At 46.3% G+C, this 27,311-nt stretch overlaps 1 protein-coding gene across 1 annotated transcript in view; it reads right to left on the minus strand.

Annotated features, from left to right (window-relative positions):
* ZNF407 (zinc finger protein 407) overlaps positions 1 to 27,311 on the minus strand; it is a 329,265-nt gene that overhangs the window by 284,181 nt on the left and 17,773 nt on the right. Inside the window, exons 2-3 of the mRNA XM_037509666.2 lie at positions 11,397 to 15,971; positions 5,930 to 6,044 (exon numbers count right to left, since the gene is read on the minus strand). Coding sequence (XP_037365563.1) covers positions 5,930 to 6,044; positions 11,397 to 15,912 — 4,631 coding nt within the window. The 5' untranslated portion in view covers positions 15,913 to 15,971. The remainder of the gene's footprint in view (positions 1 to 5,929; positions 6,045 to 11,396; positions 15,972 to 27,311) is intronic.

Below are 27,311 nucleotides of genomic sequence, written 5' to 3' on the forward strand. Positions count from 1 at the left end.
CACTGCTGGGGGGCGGGGAGGGCGAAGGGATCACGACGGGCCAAGCCACCGTGGCACCATCTTAGAAGAAAGCAGGAGTGAGCTCCTCACGGAGACGCGGCCTTGTCGCGCGCTGTGGAGACGAGACCAGTGGCCTCAACTAGGAGCTAGGAAGGACCAATGCCTGCTTGGTTACAGGTCATCAGACCTGCCACCCCGGAATAACTCTGTGACCTGACTCGTGAGTGGTGAAAATGCAAGAAACAATGCCCCACAGGAGAACGGGGAGCAGTGGAGACAAAGGCATTTCCTGTCACCAGAAGAGAGGCCGGCAGTGCTCCTCGGTCGTGGCTCCATCATTGTAAACTCGCCCCTGACTGTCCCTTGGAAAATACTCTGGAATCACTTCTGAGGAAGAGCCTTTTTTTTTTTTTTTTATCTGAATATTATAATTAAGATCTCATTCAGATTTTCAATTTGCAAAGCTATTTGTACCCAAGAAATATAAAACAATGGTCATTCACTACTTAAAAGTTACTCCAAGGACTTTAACATCAGGAATGTTGGTGTGTTTGAATGAGAAATTGATGACAATGTCAACTTTGCAATCCTCAACAACAGGAAGAGAAATGCAATTATTATAAGGCCTTTTTTTAAATTTCAAACTAAAGACAAACATTATTAAACAAAAAAGCATTAAAATATTATATAGATAAAATATGTAATACGCCCTTATAATATTTCTATGTTAATTCAGATTTTTCCCCAAAACTGAGAGATGCAGCACTTCACATTGTTGCAAGCATAATTCATGCCACAGAATCAAACTTTTTCTATCTCTATCTATTTAGCCAAGCAGCCAGCTGAACCAAACACTTATTTTATTTGGATACATCTGTAGTTATGATGAGTGTAATTAATTGTTCAGCTAAAAATGCAATTCCATGGTGCTTTTAATGATTTAGGTATACACAGCTTTAGTTCTCAGAGCAGACTAAAAATAGTGATTTTAATTTATTCCTGCTGCCTACAATTACCCACAACCATGTATTTTTAAATATTTCCAGCCTATAAAAATTACTAATTTTTGCCACTTGTGTTTATCTGCATTTAGACTTTGATTTGGATAAATTAAGCTCTCAAGTGTTCCTTGCTTTATGAAACTCTGCATGTTGTACACTTCAACACAAATAAATGACTTGTACCATTAGAGGTTTAAATAATGTAATGTATTTCATGCTCAGCCTGAAGCTGGATTCCAATGAAGTTGCTAATGCACGTAATGATTAAGTGTAACTCAAATACTAACTGTGTTGTTGAAAACATGACAGGCAATAATTTGGTCTATTATATTCTGCCATTTAATTGCCTAGTACAGACATTCTCTGACACGTTATGAAGCAATGATTTACAATTATTCAAGCTGCAAAGGTCAGAAAGTGACATTATAATCATCTACATAGAGATCCCTTCTAATGCACAAAAACTAGGTAATGCCACACACACACACACACAAAGAGTTTGCTGCATTAGTAACTTTCTATTTAAGGTTTCTTAAACCAACTAAGAATAAACAGTTCATAAGCACACTAATACACATAGGAAATGACTACAATCTTTTCAAGGATCTAAAGGTGACAGATACATAAAATGCCCTTAATCTCTCCTGTCTGGGTAAATTCTATTCAAGTATTTAAGCTCCATACGCAAGATTTAAGACTAGACATAGAGGCATCACTCAGAAAATTACACAATCCCTAAATCTGTGTGTGAATCCCTAAGTCTTTGTGAATAAAGGCACAAAAAAAAAAAAGCTAGGTATTATTTCCTACGTTTATTGAAATCACAGGCCATGTACCAGTTATCTACCTTCTTATTAGGAACTAACATTAAAAAAAAACAAAAACTAAACCCAAATTGATCGAATTTATCCCTCTCACCCCAATGAAAAGACAATAAAATCTTCACTTTTTTAGGTATATATTCTTTCTACAATACCAGCATGTCCAATAAATTATCAACACATGAACAGGGGAAAACACTACAGTTACCTAAAACAATAATATGACAAAGTGAAAGAAAGAAATACCAAAAAATAAAGACACTGAATACCAGAATATCAAAGTGAAGCACTAAGCAAGTAATTTTTTTAAAAGAACGTAAGTCTAAGCAAAAGCAGAGAACAAAAGTGGCTAGGGGCGAGAAGGAGGTGGGTTGCAGTTATCACACACCAGCGCGAGCACCCTAGAGGGAGAGCAAGTACAAATTAAAGCTGGTAACCAAAACAACAGATATTACAAACAGCAGAAAAATAAAGAAAAGCGATAGTTAAAAGGAAGGAAAACAGTGGTCTGCCATTACGAGCAGCAGGATAATTTAAGTACATAACTAAAAATACTTTTAATCTCAAGTTTACCATCTGTAAAAGAGGGATAATAAACATGAGGTGAACAACCTCACAAAAGTACAGAAATCAGCAATGAAATGAACACACCGAACGGCAGCGCCAGAGAAACTTCACCCCAGAAAGTGCCGTATCTGCTGCGCTGTGTGTCTGCGGATGACCACGCACGCAGAGAATTAAGAGAATTTAACAAAACACACTATGCACATAATGACTTTTTTAAGGCACGGAGGTAAGTCCTTGCCCAGTAAAAATAACTAAGATCTGGTAAATTTAGTAAAAATGTATTTCACCTATTTTTAAACATGTTCCCTAAAAAAAATCACTAACTTCTGCACAAAAGTACTTCCTATTGTTTCTTCTTTTCTCCCCCACTAAGCCCTTTGTCAGATCCATAGAACATGGCATCTCATCTCAAATATTATATAAATACACCTATATTCTACAAAATTCCACTCTAGATCACACACAGATGTAAGAAAGACATTGTTAAGAAACTGTACTATTCAAATACTGGTCCTCCCAAAAGTGAAAGTAAAATAAAAGGCTTTTCAGGGAAGGTCTCTGTTATGTGGTCCTCAAGCAGAAAGCAAAGCAACACTTTTTTAAAATTGTCCCCGGTGTGAGCGTGTAACGCCCAGGCAAACAAGACCCACACGCTGGGCTGGGCAGCCTGGCCGCCCCCAGAGCGGCACTCACGTCGGTGACACGTCGGAGGCAGATTCACAGAGGAGAGGGGAAGAACAGCATCTTAGAACTGAACTTAAAGATTTAAAGAAAATCAGCAAACTGAATGAAATGAAATGAAAATCAGCAAACTGAAATGAAAGTTCAAAAGACAGTTGCCTAAATGCAGTCTCAACAAAGTCCCATCTCTGGTGTGTACATATGACACAGTGATGTGAAGATGTGAAGCCAATCGATTACATATAGCCCAAAACATTACTACAGAACTCAGTTCAACAAAATGCAGTTTGTTGTCTTCATCAATTTTATCATAAAACATCTTTTCAAGAAAACCTAGAGATTACTAATCAAAAAGCAGTACAACTTTGTGGATAATGATTTCATTTTTAAATGTACCTTGTTTTCACATATATTATTAATCAAAAGGATTTGGAGAAGAGTTGATTGCTTCAAATTCAAATAATTAAGAGGTTATTGATAAAATTCTAAAAGAAACTAAGGTACTAACCACTACAGAAAGGAAAACACAGAGCAGGACCTTCTGTTTGTGACAAAATTACAAGAGTTAATGTTCCTGAAAGATCACTTCACCTTTTAAAGCATGATTTTTTAAAAGGTAAAATTTATAGCAATTAAAGCTAATGAAGAAATGCAGCATGAGCTGCTTATATTCGGGAACTAATAGGTCCACTGAGCATTTCTGAGATTATTTAGCCATCAGTGATAATGAATTGACACTGTCCGTGACGGTAGTGCGCCAGTGCCCGCCACTGCCACTGAGCTGATCGCCAACGGGGTGGGGGGAGGGGGCCGTTTGTTTTCCACTTTAATTTTCAATCTTTGTATCGCCCTCTCCCTTTGAAACACATGAAATACAGAACACCTATGATGCTTTTTCTTCAACTTTAAAGGGCACCGAACTCATCACTGCTGTTTCAGCTACATAGACTAATACACATTTCTTCACTGCACAGATTCTTCAGAACTTTCAGCCTCACTGCAAAATTGTCTGCCCTGTAAAATTATTATGTAACTTTTAAATCAAATTTCACTTTGAAGATTAGAGCTGTGATTTCACAGTCATTTAAAATTCAATGGCTACCATAATTGTAAAGACACAATTTTGGCTCTATCAGTCAATGGCATTTTCTAAACACACACACACACACACACAAACCTACCTCTCTATTCAATATATCTATACACATTTGTAATTCTGCATTTTGGAAATCAAATATCTAAATCACTAATACACCATTTCAGCAGTAAGTGGTGAGCCATGTAGCCATGTACTAACGCTAAGTGTGCATTATTCAAATGATATAATTAAAGCCAATCAAATACATATTGTTTCTATGTTACATATGTCAGAAACTGTTCTCTTGAAAAAATTTCTTCCTTTCTTTCCAGGATCTTAGCAACCCTAATAAAAAGTGAATGGAATTAGATTTCTAGTAACAGAATATCAAACTGTTTACTTATTTTGCAGAAATGAGGAGGAAACCACTTTTGTCATTTAACAGCAAATTTTCACGAAGGCAGGGCCTTCCTCTTTGCCTTAACTCTTGTGGTAAAAACAACAAATGAGATATCTTTTAAAATTCCAAGACCCAGCACGATTAAAATGAACCACTTGGCACTCGACCTTTGCAGCTAAAATCAGCAGCAACAAAACTCATTCTCCCACTGATCTTCAGGGGCTTTAGGGCAAAGGTTCATCTTCATTTACTTTAGGCTGCAAGTCACTGAACCATCAATTCTGCCAATGAATAAATCACTGACCATGGTTAATAAAACTGCTTGCAAAGTTATCTGCAAAACTCTCTTACGGGTCAAAAAACTGCAACCGCATCCTGGGATGAAAAGCACTATCCAACAAGAAACAGAAGCTGTTTGGACACAGAAGGGATTGACACAATAGTGTCAACCCGAAGAGTCATCCACTAAAAAGGAAGCCCACGCTAAGGTGCGCACACTGCTCCACACCGCTTGCCCGCACTGGCTGTGGAGTAGCCATAAAAATTGCAGGTTCGTCAGGTTCACATAAAGTGCTTTTATAGGATGCACTTATTGGTTAATTTCTCTAGCATAATAACATTAAAATATATTTTTAATCAGAAGTAGAGTATTAAAATCCAGCTCTAAATGTCCTATGATATACCACAGATGTCATGGCATTTTAAAACCTTTTAAACATTTTTGGTAAATTAATTAATTTTGCATTAAAGCATCTCAGTGCTTCCTATTAAATGCAACACATCTGAGTGACAATTACACATCACCAGTGATTCTTTGGGGGAAGAACCATTAACTGAAAAAAGGAAAACAAGTTTCAAAATAAAGTCACACAAAAATACACATTATGCACCTTTTTTAAGCGTCATCCCTGCAACAATCAGTAACCAGTTGTCTGAAATTAAATCTTTATCTGCTTCTTTCCTTACAGAACATGTCCAATGGATCCAAAGAGCCATTAATGGGATTAAAATTAAAGCAGTATAGCACAGGAAAAAATACATATACACTTCTAAAGCTATATTATGTATTTTTTTTATGTCTTTAAATGGAATTTACGGTTCTCTCTGGCAATGTGAATGAACATCCTATAATTTAGTCAATTTACAGATTACAGGTTCAAATTGACCTTGTAGCCCATAAAATTGCTCATCTGCAGTACAGGATTAGAAGTAGGAGAAGAATGTCATAACTGTATTTAAGGAATTTACCATAACAATGGGAAGGAGGATACGCATGCATAATTCTAGCCACTCTTACTCATATCAGTTTTGAGTCCTGAAACAATGGCCTCCTGCACACGCTTCAGGCTCCCCACAGCAGAGATGGTTTCAATTTACTCACCCACAGACGTGACACTTGTACTCCCTCATCCCAAGGTGCCTTTTGACATGGTTTCTGGCATCGCCAAGCTGAGCTGTTGCAAAATGGCATATCTTGCACTTGAATGGTTTTGATCCTAAGTAAATTTAACAGAAAATATAAAGCGAATTTGAATAATACATTCCTGACAGTTTAAAAAGAGGCCTAAATCTTAAACCACACTAGTAATATAATTACAAATTTCTGCCCTCAAAATAGAATACCTGCATTCCTTTCTAACTTCACAGACTTGCATTCCATAATTATTCCACCAGGAAGACTTTAACGCTTCAGTGAGTGTCCCTAACTTTCAATAACATTCCTACCATTAAATTCAAAAGTGATATAACTGAGCAATATAAAGTTCATGAGATGAGCTAAATAATTTTAAATATTTCCCTTAAAATTCGCAATCTCTTAAAACCTAAAATGGGACATTTTTAAAACAAATGCATACAGAGTAGCTGACACTTTTTTAAGGTATATTTATTATCACCTTTGCATTTCTTCCTTTTTGCAGCTCTGAATTTATTCACATTAATAGTGGTGGTTCAGATTTTTTTCTGTCACTTATCCCACATGATTCCTTCTATAACTATTTTAACAGCATTCAATGTATGCATGCAGTAGAAAAATCATTATGCTTTTATGATCACTTTGTAGCCAAAAACGTGTGATGATTCTGCAAACCGGAAGTACTGACATTTTGGCTATCATTGATTTTAAAAACAAATACTTCAACACAAGAAGCAAAGGAGCTACAAAAATGTTTTTCAATCTCAAAACTGAGAAAACAAAATTATTTCAGAGTGGACAATCTTAACGTAATAGACTCCAACTGGAGTGTAGTTATTAATAGATCAGCTGCGCTGTCGTGAATACACACTCTTAAGATGCAACACAAATATATCATTTTCCAATTTTCTAACCACAAAGTTCTTCAGATAAGTAAACCAAAATCATAAAACACAGTACAAAATCAGTGCAATGTCTTTCCTGACTTTTCATATCATATTTAGTACCTATTGGTGAAATATCTCCTCTAATATAATTAGACATATGAAATGGAAACTTTAATAAATACACAAAAAGCTCAAATTTAAAATTTGCAATAAATCATATTTGACCAGTGCACCTTTGTGTGCAGTGCCCTTGGAAAAAGAAAACCCTCCAAGAATACTTTGTTGAAATTGAAGCCCTCAGTAAAAAATTTCAGTCTTAAATTTCAATATAATTCCCAAAAGCTGACAAAAAAAAGTGAAGCATTTAATTTTAATCTTCTAACTGAAATAAAAAAGTCAACAGAACTAAGCACGGGCAGACAAGGTTGAATATTTCACAGTTCAATGACAATGAAGCCAGATCTCTTAATACTTCCATTTCTACTGGTAGAAGTAGATGTAAAATATATTTAGCACCTGAATGGTTATATCTAGTCAGCTTTATATGTTTAAATGTCAAGAGCAGGTTGAGACTGCAGCTTACAGCAATCACATTCTATCAATCACATTAGAAACTACAGTTTATTTAAATGATTCTGATAAAACTGAGTCCGGCGCTACTGCGAAACATTTCATCTCAACATGGAACTCTATAAAGCGACTTGGAAAAGAAAAGCGTGAACAGGACTAATTTACCTGTACCTTAAATTAAAATGCACTAAAGATCACAAGGTAACCGGGAGAGTGTTAGCTAGCCATAGCATCAGGCCTCCCAAGAGAGAGGGTAAAGCTCTCCCACGCGGGGGCTGCGGCTGGGCGAGATTTCGTGGCGGTGGGCCCTGCTCAGGTGCCCCATGCCGCGGAGCTCCGCCTCCTGTTCACACACGAGCCACGAGGGGCTGAAGCAGAACCTTCATGTTTTCAATTTACTTACATGGCTCCTCGGTGGAAACTCTAGTAGCTTCAGGGTTTAGTGATCACTGCTGCGGCATGTTGACACCACACAAAGGAGGCAGAAATCACCGAGGCCCTGACTGTTTTTGTATCTAACATTGGACAGACTGGATTAACATCTCCTTTCTGTGGCATAAAAACGCAAACACTAGGGGACTGGAAGTAATCCTTTCCTACGTAAGAAAAAAAGTCCCTTTTTACCTAACTGATAACGTTTCCATTTTTAATTTTGCCTATGCACACACCAAAAAGAATACGTAGTGTTTGTAAGGCAAACTCAATAAAAATCACATTTCTAAATTTGTGTTTCTCGGGTGTATTATGATTACTATAAACTTTCAACATTATTACAGGCAGTTGCAGTCCGTGGAACAGCATGATCCTTAGTACAGTATTTTCTTTTAGTTTGGCCTGTGAGGTCTTTTGAAAGGAGTGAGCGACGGGGCTCTGCTGCCTGGCGCCTCAGCTGGGCCCTGCAGGCCTCTGCCCAGTCTTTCCGAACTGCTACACATACCTGGCCGTGACAATGACATTGAGAAGTAATGATTTAGGCCTTAAAGGAATCCAGGAATATGCATATACCCCATCATCTGATGCTTCTCAACTACAGCTCTATTCTATAATCCCCTAAACACTTCACTCAGCCATTCACTCAACAAATAACCATGAGTACCAGCAATGTGTGGGTGTGGAGATCAAGCAGTGTGCAAAGGGGGCGCTCCTGTTTTCACTGGGCTTCAAGTGTTTAGGTTGGCTCTCTTGGCCGTCTGCGCGCCAGCCCATTCAGCCTCGAAAGCTGTTGTATGTTATGTCACCTCACCGCCAGCCTGAGGCGGAGACGGTCCCTGAGATCTCACACCCGTACCTTCCTGCGATGGCAGAGCGACCAGTGCGCTGTGGACAAAACAAAGTGCATTGGGGCCTCCCTGGTGGCATAAGGGGTGAAGACACAACCCACGAAGCTACCCGCAGCCTCTGCAGCACAAGCTCGATCCTTGGCCAGGGAGCAACCCACATGGCGCAGCAGACGTCTCCTGACTCCCCCGCTGCTCCCCTCAGCAGTGTACTTCAGTCAATCCACCTGTTCTGTCCCCTACTCTGTCTCTGGTGAATCCTCTCACCCCCCCCCACACACCTCTGGCCTATACCCCAGTTCTTGTATGCATAAATAAATACATCTTTAAAGAAAAAAAAAAAAAAAAAAGGCGAAGCGCATCAGACAGTCCTCTGGCTTCACGGCATCTTCCATGTGAGACAAAACTGAAGCTCTAACAGAGGAACGTGGGGGCACAACGGCAGGTTTGGGGGGCTCGCAGGCAGGGGAAGCAGCACTGCTCTGCCTGGTCACACTGGCTGCTTCACACCAGCCAGCACTCAGGGAAACTGGGGTGCCTTTCTCCTACAATTCTTGATAACCAAACTCATTTATTTCTTATAGTGCTAGTTTTATGGTGCTAAGGATGGAAGAAAAGGTTACATAAAACATATAGTAAATCACAAAATATGGAAACAGGGATTGGAAGAGTAAGCCCTTTTCCAGTTAACCATTAATAACCGCCCCTGCTATTCATGGACATAAACAAAGTATCAGAAAAGCAATTTATTTTAAAATGCCCCAAGAAAAAACCTTGGACTGAAAACCTGGATAGCAACTCGCTCCCAAAAATGACTTGCAGATTGAAATGGGAGGCTGGCATGTGTCTGAGGAGCGCTCTGTGGCGCCTCAGAACATAATAAAAATGTACTTGCTGATAAGCCCAACACAGATGTTAAAAAGTATGCTAACTTTTACTAAATGTTACAATCAATGATGTAACTAATATAAGTAGGGTTACTTTGTCACATATTGATAGTTACCTCACTTTCACATCCACATTAACTTGATTTTAAATGCAATTAATACATATAGTCAAGGAAGACTAATGGACTACATTCTGCACTTAACCTGGTGGACATTTTCAAATGGCACCAGTGACCAGTGCAAACCTATTTTGCATTGTAAACGACTAAATAAATCTTAATGGATTAAGAATGATCAGCTATCAACACACAAGGGAAATTAAGTGCTGAAATGCCTACATTGATTATTTTAAATTATTAGCCTTACTCTGTTCTTGAATTTGTATGCTTTTAGTGAGCTTTAACACATTTACAAGACTTATTGACTATAATTACAAGAGAATTCAAGTAATGGACACATCAATTATAAGCAACATGTCTTGACCAGACAGTTGCATAAAGAATTCTAAAAAGAGCTCCATTAGCATCTTCCTCTTAGTTTTATTCGGTTTTATCTGCCTTAAGAGGGCATGTTAAGAAAGTACATATTTTTTGCACATGTGAACGAGCCTGGTTTCTAAACCACGTCATGTCAGAAAGTCAGCTGTCACACAGCATCAATGGAGGAATTAATAATGTCCACAAATAAGTATTTGGACTCACAGCAAAAACAACAATTCCATTGATGGGAAGAGTCGGGATCAAGATTAGAAAGTTTACATTTACCTAGATTAATCTTATGCAGGTTGCCCTATTACTTTCCTCAATGAAAAACTTGTATCTATCTTTAATCACCCTAAACTATTAATAATGTTTCATCCTCTTTTGTCTTCCTCCTTGTAACCATGCACTAAGTTTCAAAAACTGCATGAATTTAAAGTATAGCTTTAATAATAAGCCATTATTTAAAAGTACAGTAAAATAAACCTTACAGTTTTAATGAAAATATGTTCATTGAAATGTGAATTTATTATTCAAATCCACTCATAAATTCAACCATGGAGACAGAACTTGTCTAAGCAGTGCACAGTGATTTAGAAAAGCTGTCTATTTAAAATAAAGAATGTATGGCAGGTTTATAGAAACAGTGCAGTGAATTTTTACATAAATTTAGAACAGTGGCTTATGCATTTTCCACAAAAAAAAAAGTTATTTTTTTTCATTTCTACCTAAAATTAAGCAGTACAGTGGCACCCTACATGTGCACAGATGCTAACTGGGCGCTGCCTCCATAAGTACCCCCTCACCAAGGCACAGTGACTTTAAGGTGTCGACTTGATTTTTTTAATCAAGAGTAGAATCTTGTCACCTGAAAGTTACACTTTTGGATTTAAAATATCTGGCAATAAGGATCTTTCAATCTCTAAAACTGTTTTTAAAAAAATCAGCATTCCATTTTCCAAAGGCCATTTAATGTCCTTTGACACCCAAAGGTGTCACTTAACAGACAACTTGGAATCCATTCGTTAGGATTCAAAAACAACCAAAAACCTGTAAGAGACAGGAGTGTAACAAAGGCATCTGAGAAACCAGGCTTTTTGATAAAAGTAAGAGAAATGCGTCAAATAATATACCGCAGGGTTCATTAAGGCTCAGTGACTCTCGGGCCCACTAAGTGTCAGCTCCGACTCCCTGCCGAGGCCCACAGGGCCACACGGCAGGCCGTGAGCCAGGAGATGCCAACAAGCAAAAGCTGGAGGGTTCCAGGCCAGACAAGGAGCCCTGCCCGCTCAGCAGCCCCGCGCAGCTCCCACAGGCGTGCGCGGTCTACCTACCTGTGTGCGTGCGGATGTGTGCTAGGAAAGCCATCGAATTGCTACTTCGACACATCTTCCCACAGTACTTGCACACGTTGCCCTGGTTCTCCTCTCGCTCGCGGTTGATTTGCTCAGTGTCTTCCACGATGTACTTGTTCACCTCCCGCAGCAACTCCTCGTGCTGCCCTTTGATGTGCAGGAATAAATTCTGCTCGGAGTCGAAGGGCTCTGTGCACTTGACACACTTGAAGGTGGCCCCTCCCTCGGGGAGCTCCTCCACGCTGGCCTGCTCGTTTCTCATGTGGCCGGCGCTCGCCAAATGCTGGTGGAGGTTGCTCTCCGTGTAGAAGGACTTTCCGCAGAGCAGACAGTGGAAGTGCTTCTCCTTCGTGGGGTGCTTCATGGCGATGTGCACGTTCAGGCCGCTCAGGCCGTCTGCCAGGAAGCCGCAGTCGTCACAGCGGATGCGCGAGGACTCACCCAGGGAAGCGCCTTCGGATTTCTTCTTCCTCGCGCCTTGAGCCGCGTCTTTCACGGGCAACTCACCAGTCCTCACCCCGGCCACGAGACCCGCTTCAGAATGGCCCATCAGTTCCCCGTCTTCGGGGCTCTTTATTCTTATTATGGACGAATCGAAACGGCGGAGGCTGTACACGGCCTGGCCTTTATCATCAACACTGACGACGGTTTCATAAACATCCCCGCTCTCGGCCGTGCCAGCGGGAGCCGGGCCATCCTCCTCCAGAACCATCTTGGCTTCCTGCTGTGAGTTCAGGAGCACTGCCTCATCTTCTAGAGCAGAATCCTCGCGCGCGCCTTCCAGGGCCCCCGGGGCCTGCGCCCCGCCGCCGCCCTCCGGGTCCTCCTGCCCCCTCGCCCTTCTCGCCGCCGCGGGCACCTGCCCGGCACCCTCGGGCGGAGGGGCGGGGTCTGGAGCCCCGGGACAGGCGAGCAGGCTCGGGACTGCACCCCCGCGCCCCGCCGGGCTGCCCCCCGCACCGTCGCCCCGCAGCCGAAGCTCCCCGGGGTCGCTCGCCGTGGCGGGGGGCGCTGCTGTCTCAAAATTGGGAGCCAAGGTTCCCGAGTTCTCCTCGTGAGGTTTGCTGGGGCAGCCGTGGTTGGAGGGAGCGCCAAGGGGCACCGTCTCCGCGGGGTGCAGGCCTTTCTCCCTGGCGAGGGGCTGCTGGAAAGCCTCACCGAGGGGGTGGCCGGCCCCGAGGTGAGCTGCTCCCTGGGCCTCCCCGTCTGCGGAGCGGGGCGCGTCTGGGCCCGCGGGGCGCTCGGGCGAGCGGGCGCGCGGGGGCGCCGGGGCCGGGGCCGCGGCCACGGGGAGCGCCTCGCAGCCCTGGCGCCGCTGCTCCTCGGGCGCGCGCAGGAAGGCCTGGCGCCGCGCGCGGTGCTTCTCGGTGGCCGCGTGCCGGCCCATCTCGCGCGGCGTGACGGCGTAGTACTCGCAGGCCAGGCAGTAGAAGGCGAACTCGCGCGTGTGCCGGCGCTTCACGTGCAGCTCCAGCGACGCCGCCGAGTGCGCGCGGAACTCGCAGTGCGCGCAGCGGTGGTCGCCGGGGCCCGCCGCGTCCCTCGGGGCGCAGGCGCCTCCCGGCGGGGTCAGGTCCGGCGCCTCCGGGCCCGCCTGGCCCTTCCCGGCGGGGTCCTGGCCCGTCTCCACCTCCACTTCCTCTGGGTGTCCGGGGTCGAACACCGGCCTTCCCGACGCGGCGGGCTCTGGCTCGGCGGGCTCGGCGGAGACGGTCACTGCTGCGCTCGAGTTTTTTCCACCGGCTTCCAGGTTACCCCCTTCGGGGCCAACGACGATGTCTGCACTTTGCTTTCCATGCGCTTCTACCTCCACGCGGCCTCTGTGCTTCTTGGTGGCGCAGTGGCGCTCCATGTCTCCCTTGGTGACCGTGTAATACTTACACACTTTGCACAAGTAGCTGTACTGGTGACTGTGCTTCCGCCTGATGTGTACGGTCAAGTTCGTCGTGCTGGAGGCCAGAAGTCCACAATGCGAACATGTCCGAGAGGTGTTGTTGCCTTTAGGCCTTCCTCTCTTTGGAGTCCCGCTCAGAGCTGACCCCTCACCCCTGGCGCCCACGCCCGGCTGGGACAGCTCCTTGGGTGCCAGCCTGTTCTTCTCCACATAGGGCTGCTCCTGTAGCTGCACACCATCCACGTGGCCCTCCAGCCTGCCACTGCCGGCCACGGGAAGCTCTTCTTTTTTGTCATGGGCACCTATGCACACCCTCTCGATACATTCTTCAAAGCTTAAGCCAATATTATTTTTCTTAGCGTTTTCAAGATGCTTGCTTCTCTTGATGTGTTTCTCCATCCCCTCTTTGCTCAGTGAGTAAAGATTACATGCTTTACAGAGGAAGTGGTAGTCCTGGCCGTGCCGGAGCTTTATGTGTCTGGTGAGGACAGTGGACGACCTTGTCTTGTAAAAACACTTCTTGCACTGGAACTGAGGCTTGCTCGAATGCCTCACTTCACCCCCATGGCTTACCCTGGACGGCACAGGCTCTTCCTGAGCAGCTTGTCCTGACTCACTCGTAGGATATTTTGTGTTTCCTAATTTTAAAGTCCCCAAAGGTAAAGTCTGAAAAACCAAGTCGCTATCCAGTGGCTGAGAGGACTTTGACTGGCCCAGCAGATGACGATGCCTCTCAGCGGCCTTGTGCTCCTCCACGGCCTCCGGGGACAGGAGGAGGAGGTCACACAGCGTGCAGAGAAAGCCCGCGCTGTGCTTCTCCCTCATGTGCTCCCTGAGGCTCAGCTCACTCAAGAAGGTAAATGGGCAACACTGACAAGTGAGGACAGAGGCAGTTTGCTGATGCTGGTTATCATGCGAATGTTCCTCTAGTTCCCCCTTGGACGTACTGGAAAGACCACACGTCTGGCAGGAAAACGCCCTCTCGCGCGCATGGCCCTGTCTCACGTGGACTTCCAGCTCCGTCCTGCCCGCAGCTGGGAGGCCGCAGTCTGTGCCAGTCCACGGCGTCTGGTGGTCAGAAGCTGGCCTTGCGGTCAGGGAGTCCAGGGAGCACGGGCGATGGGAGTCCCCCCCTCCCTGCTGAGGATCCTGAGTGGCCGGAGAAGCCCCGCATGCTCCGTGGACACTGCCGCTGACCCCGGCGTGTCTGGGCACTGACTGCGCGTCACTGGCTCTCTGTGTTCTAAAGTGTTTCATGAACATCCTCTGGGTTTCACTTGTGCCTCTTTTATTAATTCCTAAAAGATTAAACCTTTTCTTCGCTTGACCTTTTAGGGCAAAAGTACCAGCTCGTCGTCGGAAGCTGTTGCTCAACAGGAGAATGTTCCGCTCAGGCCTGGGTTTTGAGGCAGCACCGGTTTCGTGCGCCGAAGGTGGGGTGTGTTTTGTAGATTGATCTAAGAGACTGTCTGAGGTCACGACGGGGCCCAGCTCCATCCTCTGGCTTTCAGGGTTCCCGGCCACACCACAGGGAGCCACGTTTTCTTCCGCTACCTCTACTCGCTCTGACACAGGGTCCGTGGAGGGCGTCATCTCTACAAGGAGCTCACTGTTGCTTCCACTCTGCTTGGACGTGCTTCCCCTGAAATCTCCGCATATGCCCCCAGCATTCTGTAATCCTTTGGAAACACTAGTCTTTGCTGCTGGCTTAGCTCGTGGCTTTGCAGGACCACCTTTGGTTCCCATGGCACATGGTTTCTTAGGAAAAGGTTGTTTTGTTAAGATCTGCACAAATCCTCCACGAGCCGCGAGGTTCTGACGGCGGAGATGTGTTTTCCCGAGGCAGTGTGCGTCCAACAGGCTTTCTTCCGAGCACTGGAAGCCGCAGAGGTCGCAGGAGAAGGCCTGCTGCGGCCCTGGCCCCCGCATGGCCTGTGCATGCAACATGGCGCTGCTCCCCGCCACGGGGCCGCAGTGGTGGCAAGCGTGTCCCTCTGCTGGCTGCGACCTGCAGTCGCCATGCTTCTGCAGGTCAGAGCTGGAAGGAAACAACTGACCGCACAGGTGGCACCTGAGACCCATGTCTGCGTCTCCAGGGGCACAGGCGACGCTCATCTGCTGCAGGGATGAAGGAGAGGCCCTCTCTGGATCAGGGGATGCCCTTGCCCGAGCAGGCTTTTCTTCGGGATCTGTTTTCACAGAAACAGCTTCAGTGGTGTGAAAACTGCCCGAGAGGGAGAAGGCCTGGGGTGGACGCGGTGCCCCATCCAAGCTGTTGCCCCGGATGGCCACCTGCGCTGCCCCGCCTCCATCCGAGCTCTCGGGGGCCTCTGTCCCAAGCGCGCCCTGCTCTCCAGACTGCGGGGACTCGCCCTCGGCTAACTTCATGCGCTTGGCAGCACGAGCGCTTCCGTCCTCCTCCACGACAGCCCCATCCGAGCCTGACGACTCCAAGAAACCCCGTTTGCTTGTGCAGTTCTCAGCGGCCGCCGCAGAGGGGGGCCCACCGTCCGCATCTCTCGGCGAAACAGTTGCCACCGCTACCGCCTCTTCAGCAGCATTTTCATCCTCATCGCGCCCAGGTTTCTTCTCGGTCTCCATCGCTCTCCAGCACTGCTGGTGTTGCCGCTGCCACGTGTGGCCCCCTTGGCAATCCTATGCTGTGAAGGAAATAAACACACCATTAAACCGTTGACTGTAAAGAAAAGACACATCTATATGAGTCCAAAGGTCCGCAAAGTGACACATGCTGCATGAAAAAGTAAGATTTTCTCTAGATTGAGACGCAGCGATGACATCGGTACAGTCCTTGGAGAGAAGTATGAAGTCAGACTGAGAAAGGCCCTTCCTGGCAGGAAGGCAGGCTCATGCAGGAGGCAAAGCCCTGGCGTCTCTGGTCGAAAAAGCAACGCTCTCAGCCAGCCGGCCCGGAGAAGGCCCCACGCTTCAGCTTTCTTAGTGGTACATTTCCATTTACTACTTCTTTTTCAAGAGAGGCCCTCTTTTTAAATTGTTTCCGTGGACTTCTATGCTGTAAAACAGACTCAGTGGAACTGCTGTGAGGTCCTCAGGAAGTCCTGTCCACCCCCTCGGCCTTCCCAGCAGTCCCTGTCTCCATGGCCAAGAAACATCCCTTACAAGCGCTACTGCTGCTGTCCCCTCAGAGCAAAGCGCCTTCCTCGCATTTCCTAAACAGACCCTGCTTAACAACATGTATGTTCTCATCACATTTCACCACTCCAGCTCAACCTCTTCTGCCAATGAAAAGTCACTCCCGTTCCAGTTGTCAATTGCCAATCTCGTCAGTTACCAGTCATTTTCTGTTGTCTGAAGAGGAATGGCAAAGGGAAATGTCAGTGGTAGAGGACAAAGAAGAAAGTTTTCCAGGGAAAATTATTTTATTGAATAAAATGCTTTACAATCAATAAATATTGATTATATTTTTCATTATGCTATCTTAATTCAATTAGAACATATCACTTTCCGTTTACTTCATGCTATGATTGGAATTTTCGGCCAAATGCAATTTGATTGGATGTTAATGAAAACCCATCATGTATTATGGTCTCAAAGGTAATGACAAGTCTTTTTTAACTGTGTCCTCCATAAAAACGGTAAATCAAAAGAAGTCCATGGCTTTGACTTGCTAAAAGTAGAGACCAAATACACACACACACACACACACACACACACACACACGACTTGAAGCCAAAAGCCTGGACAGAACATAAACAGCTTGGACTTTATCAAAATTTAAAACTTCAAGACTTTAGGCCTCAAAGTTCACTGTCAAGAAAATGAAGATAACCCGCAGAATGAGAAAAACGTGTAAATCATGTATCTGATATGGGACTTAATCTAGAACATATGAAGAATTCACAAACTTCAATAATAAAAAGCCAATGTAAAAGTCAGCAAAGGACAGGAGTCTACACTTCCGCGCAGAGGAACACGATGGCCGGGCACAGCGCAGCCTGGCCGCCGCTGTCAGAGAAACGCAGGTCAGCCTGCGAGGAGAGGCGCTGCCAGCCACCGGGCCGTGGCGCTGCAAAGCCGGGGACAGCAAGTACCGGTGAGGCCGCCGCGAGCTCAGACACCTCAGACACTGCTGGAGGGAACGGAGAAGGTGACGTTGCTTTGGAAAACAGTCTGGTGGCTCAGACAGGTGCACACAGCTGCAGGATTGCCTCGCAGGTCTACTCCAGGTGCCCAGGCAAGAGAAGTGCGAGCACCTGCCACGCGAAGACTTACACAATTACACATATTTACAGGCATGTCCTGTGGAACCCCCAGGGGTGGGAGCAAGCCAAATGTTAACCAACAGATGAACATACAAACAAAACAGGAAATGTCCAGAATAAGCAAATCTCTGAACACAGAAAGTAGATTAGTAGTTCCTTGGGGTTGGGGTGAAGGCAGATAGGGTGTTGACAATTTAAAGGGCACAGGGGGTTTTTTGAGGGACTAAAATTTACTGTGGCGATGGTCACACATATCTGTGATTGTACTTAAATCCATTAAAATCAAGTTTAAATGGGTAAATTGTATGCTAGGTGACTATCTCAATAATGCTGCTTTTAAATCTATAAATTATCATAAGTATCTATAATTTATAAAAACTGAAAAAGATAAATATGCATAGTTTTATTACACTCATAAGATGTTCAACATTACCTTAATTACCATGTCTTCAGAATGTGCTCCAGAAAGCATAAATTATCTATGAGGTTAACAGGTGTTTGGGGAGAAAAAAATATCCCTCATCAAATAATTTCCCTGGTTTGAACAATGTTCTTTATCATGGGACTCTTGGTACATGTGCATTCACCAATTTTCATTCCAGAACCTTCTGTTTGTAATAAGCAAGAGAATGGTATCCCAAAAGACATGTTAGAAAATGCTCTTGTACTAAAGCGCTGCATCTCATCCAAATCTTTCACTGGGCCCCACTAGTGCCAAGCAGTCCTCGTGCAAGTGGCAGAATCACAGCAAAGACCAGCACAGACCCCAGCCCGCACTGCGGCAGGCGAGACAATGTATTTCCCAGGAGGTGCACTGTCCAATCTAGGATGTCCACACAGGCACAATGAGACGCAGGACGGGACTTACTCTCGTGCATGAAACAAGTCCAAAAAGAAAAAAAAAAAGACAGAAACCTATGAAGCAGCAGCACAACACAAAAGCCATCAGGCACTAAGGGGCAGGGAGCCCTGAGGGAGGGGCAGGAAGCAGGCGTCTGGAGAAAGGAGGGTGGCAGAACTCAGGGTGGGGTCCCCCAAGCAGCTGGAGCTCACTGGTCGAGCAGAGGAGAGGAGAGAGGTGAGGAGGAGCAGCCGGAGGTCTGCACAGGGGCCCGCTGGGCACCTTATCCAAACAGAAAACTGACCTTTTCCCCAAAAGCAGCTCCTGCCCCCAGTCACTCCCTCCCTGCCACAACCACCCTAGACTTTTCCACACGAGGTCAGTTTAGCCTGTTCCAGAAGTTTATACAAGTGGAAATGGACAACCAGCCTCTTCCAGGGGGCCTGGCTCCCTGTGCTCAGCACGGTGGCAGTCACGTCGGCGCCAGCTCCAGCCCGAGAGCTGCGCTGTGTGGACACGACTCTGGTGACGGACATCCCCGCTCCCCCTTTGACTGTCATGATAAAGCTGCGATGAATAATCTTGTACAAGTTTCTTTACAAACACAGATTTTCACTTCTTTTGTGTAAATATCTAGGAGTGTTGCTGCCAGGTCACGGGAAGATCTTCGTGAGAAAGTGCCAGCCTGACGTGAGGGGCTGGGCCGGCTCACACCGCAGAGCAGCAGGCGACCAGTCAGTCTCACGGGTGCTTGTGGCCTTCGTCTGCACTTCCCGACGGCCAGCGACGGTGCGGAATGCTTATTATTAGACTTTTGTCTATTTCTTAAAACAGCTGTTTGTTTTACTAGTAAGCTGTAAGAGTTGACTGTGTTTTCTAGATGTAAATCCTTTGTCAGATCTACATTGCACAAGCATTTTCTCTGGTTTCGTTTTATTCATGTTGCCTTTTGATAAGAAGTTTGAAATTTGGATGATATCAATTTTCTCCGTTACGCTTATTTATGTGTCTGGTGCTTTCCAGTCTTCCCCAGGCTAGAACGGTGTGTTATCCGCTGACATATCCTCAGAACAACTCACGCACGCAGAAGGTGCCAGAAGGAATGACTACCTCGTGATTATGTAAGACGCGCCTCCTAAGTATCTGCAGGTGAAATGAAAACTGCCTGTAGACGCTGCCCAACAGTCCGCAGAGGCGCCGGCGGAGCCGCGTGCGCCACAACCACGGTGGAGGGGGCTGCGGGGGGGACTCGGCACACGGCTCGTCAGCTCTGGTCATGTGTTGCAATGTGAGTGTGTATGAGTGTGCATGTGAGCGTGAGTGTGTGAGCCTGAGTGTGAGAGAGAGAGAGAGACAGAGAGAGAACCATCCAGAACAGAAGCTATATTTTAAAATGTTAAGGCTTGATCCAAAAAGGTGTGGATTCTCTTCCTTAGAACGTCATGGCCTGCCACCTCTTACACCCCCAGCGTCACTGTGGCCTGTGGCTGGCCCTCACGTGGACATGGACAAGCACTCCATGGTCAGGTAGAAAGCACAGCGCTGACTCGGGGGAGACCACATTTTTAAATCGCAGATTTGCTTAGAGTAAGTGTTCTAGGGGCGGTGGGCAGATTTTTGAGGCCAAAAGAATGACAACTACATTAATTTAGAGGAGCGAAGTAATGAGACCCTTTATTATCATCTATATAATGGCTCCAAAAAGTCTAAAACAAATGGAGGAAATTTTCCCAGCTGATATTTTTAATTAATGGTATAATTCAACCTCTCAATGAATCAATAAACATTAAAAAACACATGTCACGTCTACCATATGAAAGGACGATGATACAACACGTTCTTTGCTGTCACCGGGCTCATCTCCACTGGAGCCGTGACACACAGCTACAGCACTCGAGGTCATGTGAGGTCATATGTGACCACACGTGTGATGTGAACTAAGACCGCAGCATATAAATGAGCAAGGAATCACACTTCCAACAAGAAGATCATCTGCGCTAAACCTTGAGGAAACTAAAACTTTTTTCTCTGGTTGAGGGAGCAGCTAGGAATAGTTAAAACATTTCTATTTGAAGAAAAGGCTTAGGTGGTGGCACAAGAGTTAAGATGCAACCTATGAAGCAATCCGCAGCCACTGCAGCATGAGTTCGAGCCCCGGGCAAGGGGCTACCCACATGGTGCGGCAGACCTCTCCCAACTTGCCTGCTGCTCCCCTCAGCAGTGTACTTCGGTTGATCTGCCTGTTCTGATCCCCACTCTGTTTCTGGTGAATCCTCTCACCCTCCCGCGCATATGGACTGTACCCCAGCTCTTGTATAAATAAAATAAATCTTTGAGAAAAAAAAAAAGGCTTCGGCGGTCATGCACTTGTGCGGTGAACGCCAGGCGTCAGGGAGCGGCTGCACAGGCTCCCTCTACGTGTAACGACAAAGGGCAGGTGGGCAGCCAGGACCAGATCACAGAAGATGCTGGGCTGAAAGCTGGACTCATTCAGCCGTGGCAGTGGGGAGTCATCAAAACACAACACTGCTGTGGGAAGATGATTTTTCAGTGAGCAAGACATAGCTCAGGTAGAGACAGTCCAGCGGCAAACAGTGTGTATGTGAATTGCTGATGCTCTGTAAGGCTCAGGACTAGGGTGACGTCTATAAGCAGCAGTGCAAGGTGGTTCAGCATGCGGCTAGAGTCAGCCAGAAGGTACTGCATGGAACTGGGGACCCTTATCCTAACGTTAATGAAAAAAACAACAAGAAGGGCCTCCCCTGGTGGCACAGGCGGTTGAGCACGCTGCACAGCTGTCCACAGCCTCTGCAGCGCCGGTTTGATCCCGGCCAGCCGGCCGGCGAGGGCCCCACATGGCAAAGGAGACCTCTCCTGTCTCGCCCGCTGCTCCCCTCAGCAGCACATTTCATCAATCTGCCTGTTCTGTTCCCTGCTCTGTCTCTGGTGAATCCTCTCACCCTCCTGCGCATCTGGCCTGTACCCCGGTTCTTGTATAAATAAATAAATCTTAAAAAAAAAAAAACCAACAAGGAGATTATTAGAACAAATGCGTTATCAATGAAGATGAGGAAGAATACTTCTTTAAACAAAATTCAAAAATCATTCTGCTGGGCAAAGAACTTGTTTTTCCAGAGGCAGATTTCATGCACCCTCTCAACAAATACTGGAAGTATCTACCAGGCACCAAAAAGCACCTTGAATTCCCTCAGAAACAAGCCAAACAACAGAGCAGGCAGAGGATGCACTGCCAACCCTCAGAGGAAGGACGGACAATCTCCTTCTTCTGTAAGTACTGGCACTATCGCCAGTGGAGAAAGAAATGAGTCTCAAATTTTTTCTCACACTAAGGCTTCAAAACGCACAAGACCCCATAGGTATTCAGACTAAGATAACGAGATACGTTATTAAGCCAAGTCTCCTTGGAGCATCACGTCTCCTACACAGATGCAACCACCATTCAACACGGAGGCCTCGTTGGGCCACAACGATTTTCAAATGTTTGATCCAGCTACAGTCTCTCCTCTGACCCAAATCCTCAAGTACTTGCCTGGGATTAAAAAACAAAAAAAAAAAATCACAAATAACTATCTTCAGTTTTACCTACAAAAATGAACTCACTTAAGAAACTATCCTCACCCTGCAGAGTCCCTGCTCTAATTAAAATTCTCTCTGCTATGATTAAAAAAGAAGAGTTTCAAGAAAGAAATCACACACTCATGTACTTTTTTAGAACAAGGATAAAACAAATCAAGAGCAGCCTTCTGATGACACCTGGTGGCCACTTCTCACAAGAACCTTCTTCCAGCATTTTAAATTATTTCCAGAATAATTAAAGAAATGTAACAATTATTCAGCCATTCCATCTGCTATCTTGACTACGGGCAGCAAGAATGAAATTTTTCCCTTCATTTTCTTCCTTTTGGCTCAACTTTTCGCTCATTCCAATTTCCTTCTTCTCTTCATTTCTCTTTAACCCTTTTCTCCTTCTAATAAGCATAAATAAGTATCTTCCTCCCCCAGGTGTGTCTCTTTCTCCCTCTCCCTCCACCCTACCCTGCCGCACCCCTCGCCCCCACGACAGCTGCTGCTGAGCTCAGCCGCACCGGCTCCTCTGCGCAGTGGCGTGGCCGGGGCAGAGGCGAGTAAGGCGTGGCACTGTGCACACCCAGGCATCTACCGTAACCCCAGGGGTTTCTGCCCTCTCTGAGAGTTCAAAAAAGGAAGAAATGCAGGTGGTTACAGTGCTGCCACAGAGCAGGGCTCTCTCCTCTGGAAGGACAGGGGCGGGGGAGGCCTCCTCGAGCCCGCCACAAGCTGCAAGGGGAACAGCTGTTCAAGCTCTCTCTCAATCCTCCATTTTTATTAATATGTCTTTTTTATTAAAATGTCTTATCGCTATACCATTCCTTCATCTAAAAAGCATCGCCAAGTCCATACATAATCTATTGGTGAGCAGCCCTGGCTGGGCTACAGAACCCCGAGCCCACAATCCAGGGTTACCGAAGGGCTGGTGCTGCCCTCTCAGAAATGTTTTGTAACAGAAACCACAAAATAAAGCATCTGGCCACACACATACAAATCACTTTACGAAAATGCTTAAAATCACAACTTGAACCACCTCTTCCGGGACAAAAGAGCATGACTGAACTCAAAAGCCATTCCACAGGGAACACTGGAGGCAATTTAATCTCGTGAGAGCGTGTGAACTGCCTCTGGTTCTTCCACAGGGGGCTGGCCCATGGACACAAAGTCCGGTAAAACCCGCCCCCCTCAAACCCTGAGAACAGGCCACAGAGCGTCCCTAAGGGCCAAGTCTGTAGTCCCACATGTGTCAATCCCAGCAGGGAGGCATGGTGTGGTTTAAAAGGAGCGCGTGTTGCAGCACACTGTAGCGGCAGGAGGGGACGGAGCAGGATCTCTGTGATGGAGCAGATGGAGGTAAAGGAGGAGTCCTGGAGCCCTCGGTGGCTTTTTCAGGCTTTTATTGGGATTTACCGGGTACATGGCAGGCAGGGGTGCCAGGGGCCAGGAGGCTGGCAGGCCTCCCGGCCCCCAGCGAATCTTCACTCTTTCTGGGTTCTCCAGCCTTCTCTCGTGGCCTCTGCTTCTCTGCTCCGCTCTCTTTCTGGTTTCTGCTCTGCTGGCGTCCCCCGTGACACCGCCCTTATAGGCCCAGTCTCAGCCCAGGTGTACCCACCTACGTCCGCCCACACCCTACTTCAGGTGCCCGCCATCAGGCGTGCATCAGGACCGCAGGGATCCATCATCAATCCTAATGGAGGGAGGGCAGACAAGCCTGATAATTATTTACCCAACACACACCCTTCCCAGGGCAGAGCTCACCCTGGCCATGAGGGTAGGCCCTGGTGGCCTGCCTGTGCAGACAGGATACCGTGGCTGTGAGGGCGCCTGCTCTGGAGACAAAGTCCTAATGGGCATCAAGCTGGCTCCTGCAGAGCCCCAATGGGCAGCCAGTACCCAGTTTTGAGGACATGCAGGTACCTGTGGAGAGGCCTCAGGTGAGGAACTGAAGCCCTAGAGGACTGGGGGCTCCCGCTGACAGCCATCTGGGTGAGACCTGTGAGGAGCAGCCCCACGGCAGCATTCGGATGACCGGGGCCCAGCAAAACCTGCCACAGGATCCTTGGGAGCCCCACGGAGCCAGAAACGCCCAGGTGAGCCCACGCCCACATCCCAAGCCCACAGAAACTGTGAAATGACAAACGGCTGCTGCTTTAAGTCACTACGTTTCATCACTTTGTCATGTAGCGAGAGAAAACGAACGTAATCCCCTTCTCTCCTTTCCAGCTCGCCAAGGACGACAGGGCTCACACACCTCCTCTCTAATGCACACGGGAGGCGGCCCACAAACGCTGGCAGAAGGACACTGCTTCAAACGCGCGTCAGGGGCAGAACTCCTGTCAAACTTCTCCATAAAGATTTTAGAACTTTAATAAACTGACATTTCAATTGGGTCCTCGCCCACTACCAAAGTCACGTCGGATGCAGCTTACAATGAAAAACCGAACTAATGAGACCAAGCGTTGTTAAAGGGCTAACCAGTGAAGAGACGAGGGAACTAGAGACTTTAAATTCACTTTTATATGGAATTAAAAGACTAAATGTTTCCCAAAAAATCTGCTAATCCTGGAGGACAGCAGTCATTCTCACAGGCCGCAGGGTCAACTGGCCAGAGGCTGGCTCACAGGCAGCCACGGGGGTCCTTTCCAGCCAGGCGTGGAGGTCGGCAGCCCACAAGCCTCACGCTCCCCAGACCTGACGAGGTGGCCCAGGCGGCGAAGGCCTGAGCCTCAGGACGTGGAGCCACGGAGTCAGGTCGATCCTTCTGGCCACAGAGCCGGCCTGGCTCGCTGACTGCCCAGCCTGAGTGCCGTGGCAGGAAGGGCCAGAGCAGGCTCTCTATGACCGGAGCAGACAGGTGAAGGAGGAGTCCTGGAGCTCTCGGTGGCTTTTCACTGTTTTATTGCGATTTACCGGGTACACGGGGGGCCGGGAGGCTGGCAGGCGAGTCCTCACTGTTCCTGGGCTCCCCGGCGTCTCTCGCGGCCTCTGCGTCTCTGCTCTCGTTTCCTTCTCCTCTGGTTCCGGTATTCCTCTGACGCCGCCCTTATGAGCCCAGTCTCTCGGCCCAAGTGAACCCACCAACACATGCCCACCCCCCACTCCAGGGGCCGCCACCAGGTGTGCATTCAGGACCGCAGGGGCCATCATCCATCCTGGTGGCGGGAGGGCAGAAAAGCCTGACAGTCATTTACCCTGCACTGAGCTGCCCACCCCAGGAGATGCAGGGGCCTCTGACACTAGACGCTTAAGTACGCTCGCATCTCCCTCCCACTCACTCACACGCCACAGTCATCTGAAAAAGAACCTTCCCCCAGCCCCCGCTGAGCCCCGGCAGGCCGGCGCCATGAACTCCCGAGCCCAAGATGTGGGAGTAAAGGGAACTGAGATGGAGGAAGAGCGTCCTCGCACAGGCCAGGGCACCGTGCTTCCTCCGAGGCGCCGCCTCCAGCCAGGCCTATTTTACCATCTAGTGAAAAATCAGAATATTGGCTTAGCCTGAGGTTAGAGCGACAACAATCACCAAAACTGCATTCCAAATGCAATCACCAAAATTGCAGAGCCTGCCCGGCGCCCACCCGCACACCCCCTTCAGGTCAGCCCCCCACGCTGCTAGTGAGGAGGCACAAGAGGGTGTGCGTGCACACACAAGCACGCACTCGCACACATGCACAGTTTGGGGGCGGGGGACAAGAATAATGGCTCCACCAGCTCAGCCTTCCCACCTGGCTATTTCTTTTTTTGCATCTTCCTACCCTTCAAGCAGTATTTCCAAACACCAATATTAAAGTTAATTTGATGACAATCTCAGAGCACCCATCTCGTCAAAAAGGTTTTTCAAAAAGTTAAAATCGGAAACATCTCCAATCCAAGAGGTATTTTTAGAATCAAGTCTCTGTTATTATTTCCATCTAATTGTTTTCATTTTTTTTTTAAGAAATTTCTTATTGGAACAGGAAAATGGGATAAAAACAAAGGAGTGAAGATTCGACAAGTAAAGTAAAAAATGAAAAAATCCGATGCCATTACACAGCAGACACACAGGCTGGTTTGTCCCTTTGCCTTCTGAAAAGGTTGCTTTATTATCAGCGTAACTAATCACAATGAAGCCATCTCTTACAACTAAAGACATTATAATGAATTTTCTTTACAGCTACAGAGAAATGGAATATACTGTTTCACATCAAATAGAACAGGCTGTATAAATTCTTCTTCCTATTTATTGTAAAATGTAATTTTATCTATAAAATCAGTCATGAAATATTAAAACTGAAACAACAGAATTTATATCTTTACTTAATTTAGTTTAAACGGTCTATTCACTAAGAAGGGGGAGGTCACAAGTGCTAGAGGCCTACTTTCTCATTAAGTGTTTCCATTAGACCCTTTATTTTCAAGAATTTATCATGTAGCCATAAAAACAGCATTCCATGACCAAAGTTAGTACACTTTCCTGAAATTTTCCTTTACCTTTCCAAAAGGCCAAGAGAATGAAGCACAAAGCATCTGGAAGGTGAGAAACAGGAAGAGAATGAGGAGGATAATAGGAAAGAAACATACTTGACAGTGAACATTCGCACAAGAGTGAAAGGAATGCAAGGCTCAGGTCAGGAGCCCGTGCTGCGCCCACAGTCAGCCGCGAGACACAGCCCAGCTTAGCTTCTCTGTGCCTCAGTTTCCTCTTTTGGAAAATGAAAAGGGAGGACTAAGATTCCTAAAATTCAATGAGAAAACTCCCTCACTGAGATTAGGCAACTGTTAAACACTCGCCAGTTGGAAAAAAGCATTCTTCGTGATGGATTTGTTTCATTCAAGCAGAAAAAAAAATTGAAACAAAAGGGTATTTCCAAAAGGTAGCCCTGGGGGAAAGAGAACTTAAAAAACAGCTCAAGACACATCGCGTGATGTCCCTGCTCAGACAGCTCGTTCAGGTCCACGAGGGAAAGGATATGATGGCTGATCAAAGAACTGCAGGGAAAAGACTAAAGCTACTAATTTTGGAAGAATCCAGAAAACACTGTAATTCCAATGTCAGTAAGTTAACATGACATTAAACTCCCAAGTCTCATGACATTTCGAATATAAATGATTGGGTATAAAAGATCTGAGTGGTAAGAAAGCATACTTAGAAAAGAGAAAAACTTCAATACTGAATTTTTTTATGCATATAGTTCTAAGCTAGTCCACTTACATAATAATGCTAATCATTTTACCCCTCTAGGTGATGAAATTTTAGGTAATTTCTTTCTCCTTCCTGGCATTTTTCTATACTTCACAAAGTATTTACTGGGGGAGGGTATGGGAGGCTGAAGGGGAAACAAAAAAAAAAATCT

The sequence above is a fragment of the Talpa occidentalis genome, unplaced genomic scaffold (genome assembly GCF_014898055.3).
Source record: "Talpa occidentalis isolate TD23 unplaced genomic scaffold, MPIMG_talOcc4v2.1 talOcc4.13, whole genome shotgun sequence".
Taxonomy (NCBI): Eukaryota; Metazoa; Chordata; class Mammalia; order Eulipotyphla; family Talpidae; genus Talpa; species Talpa occidentalis.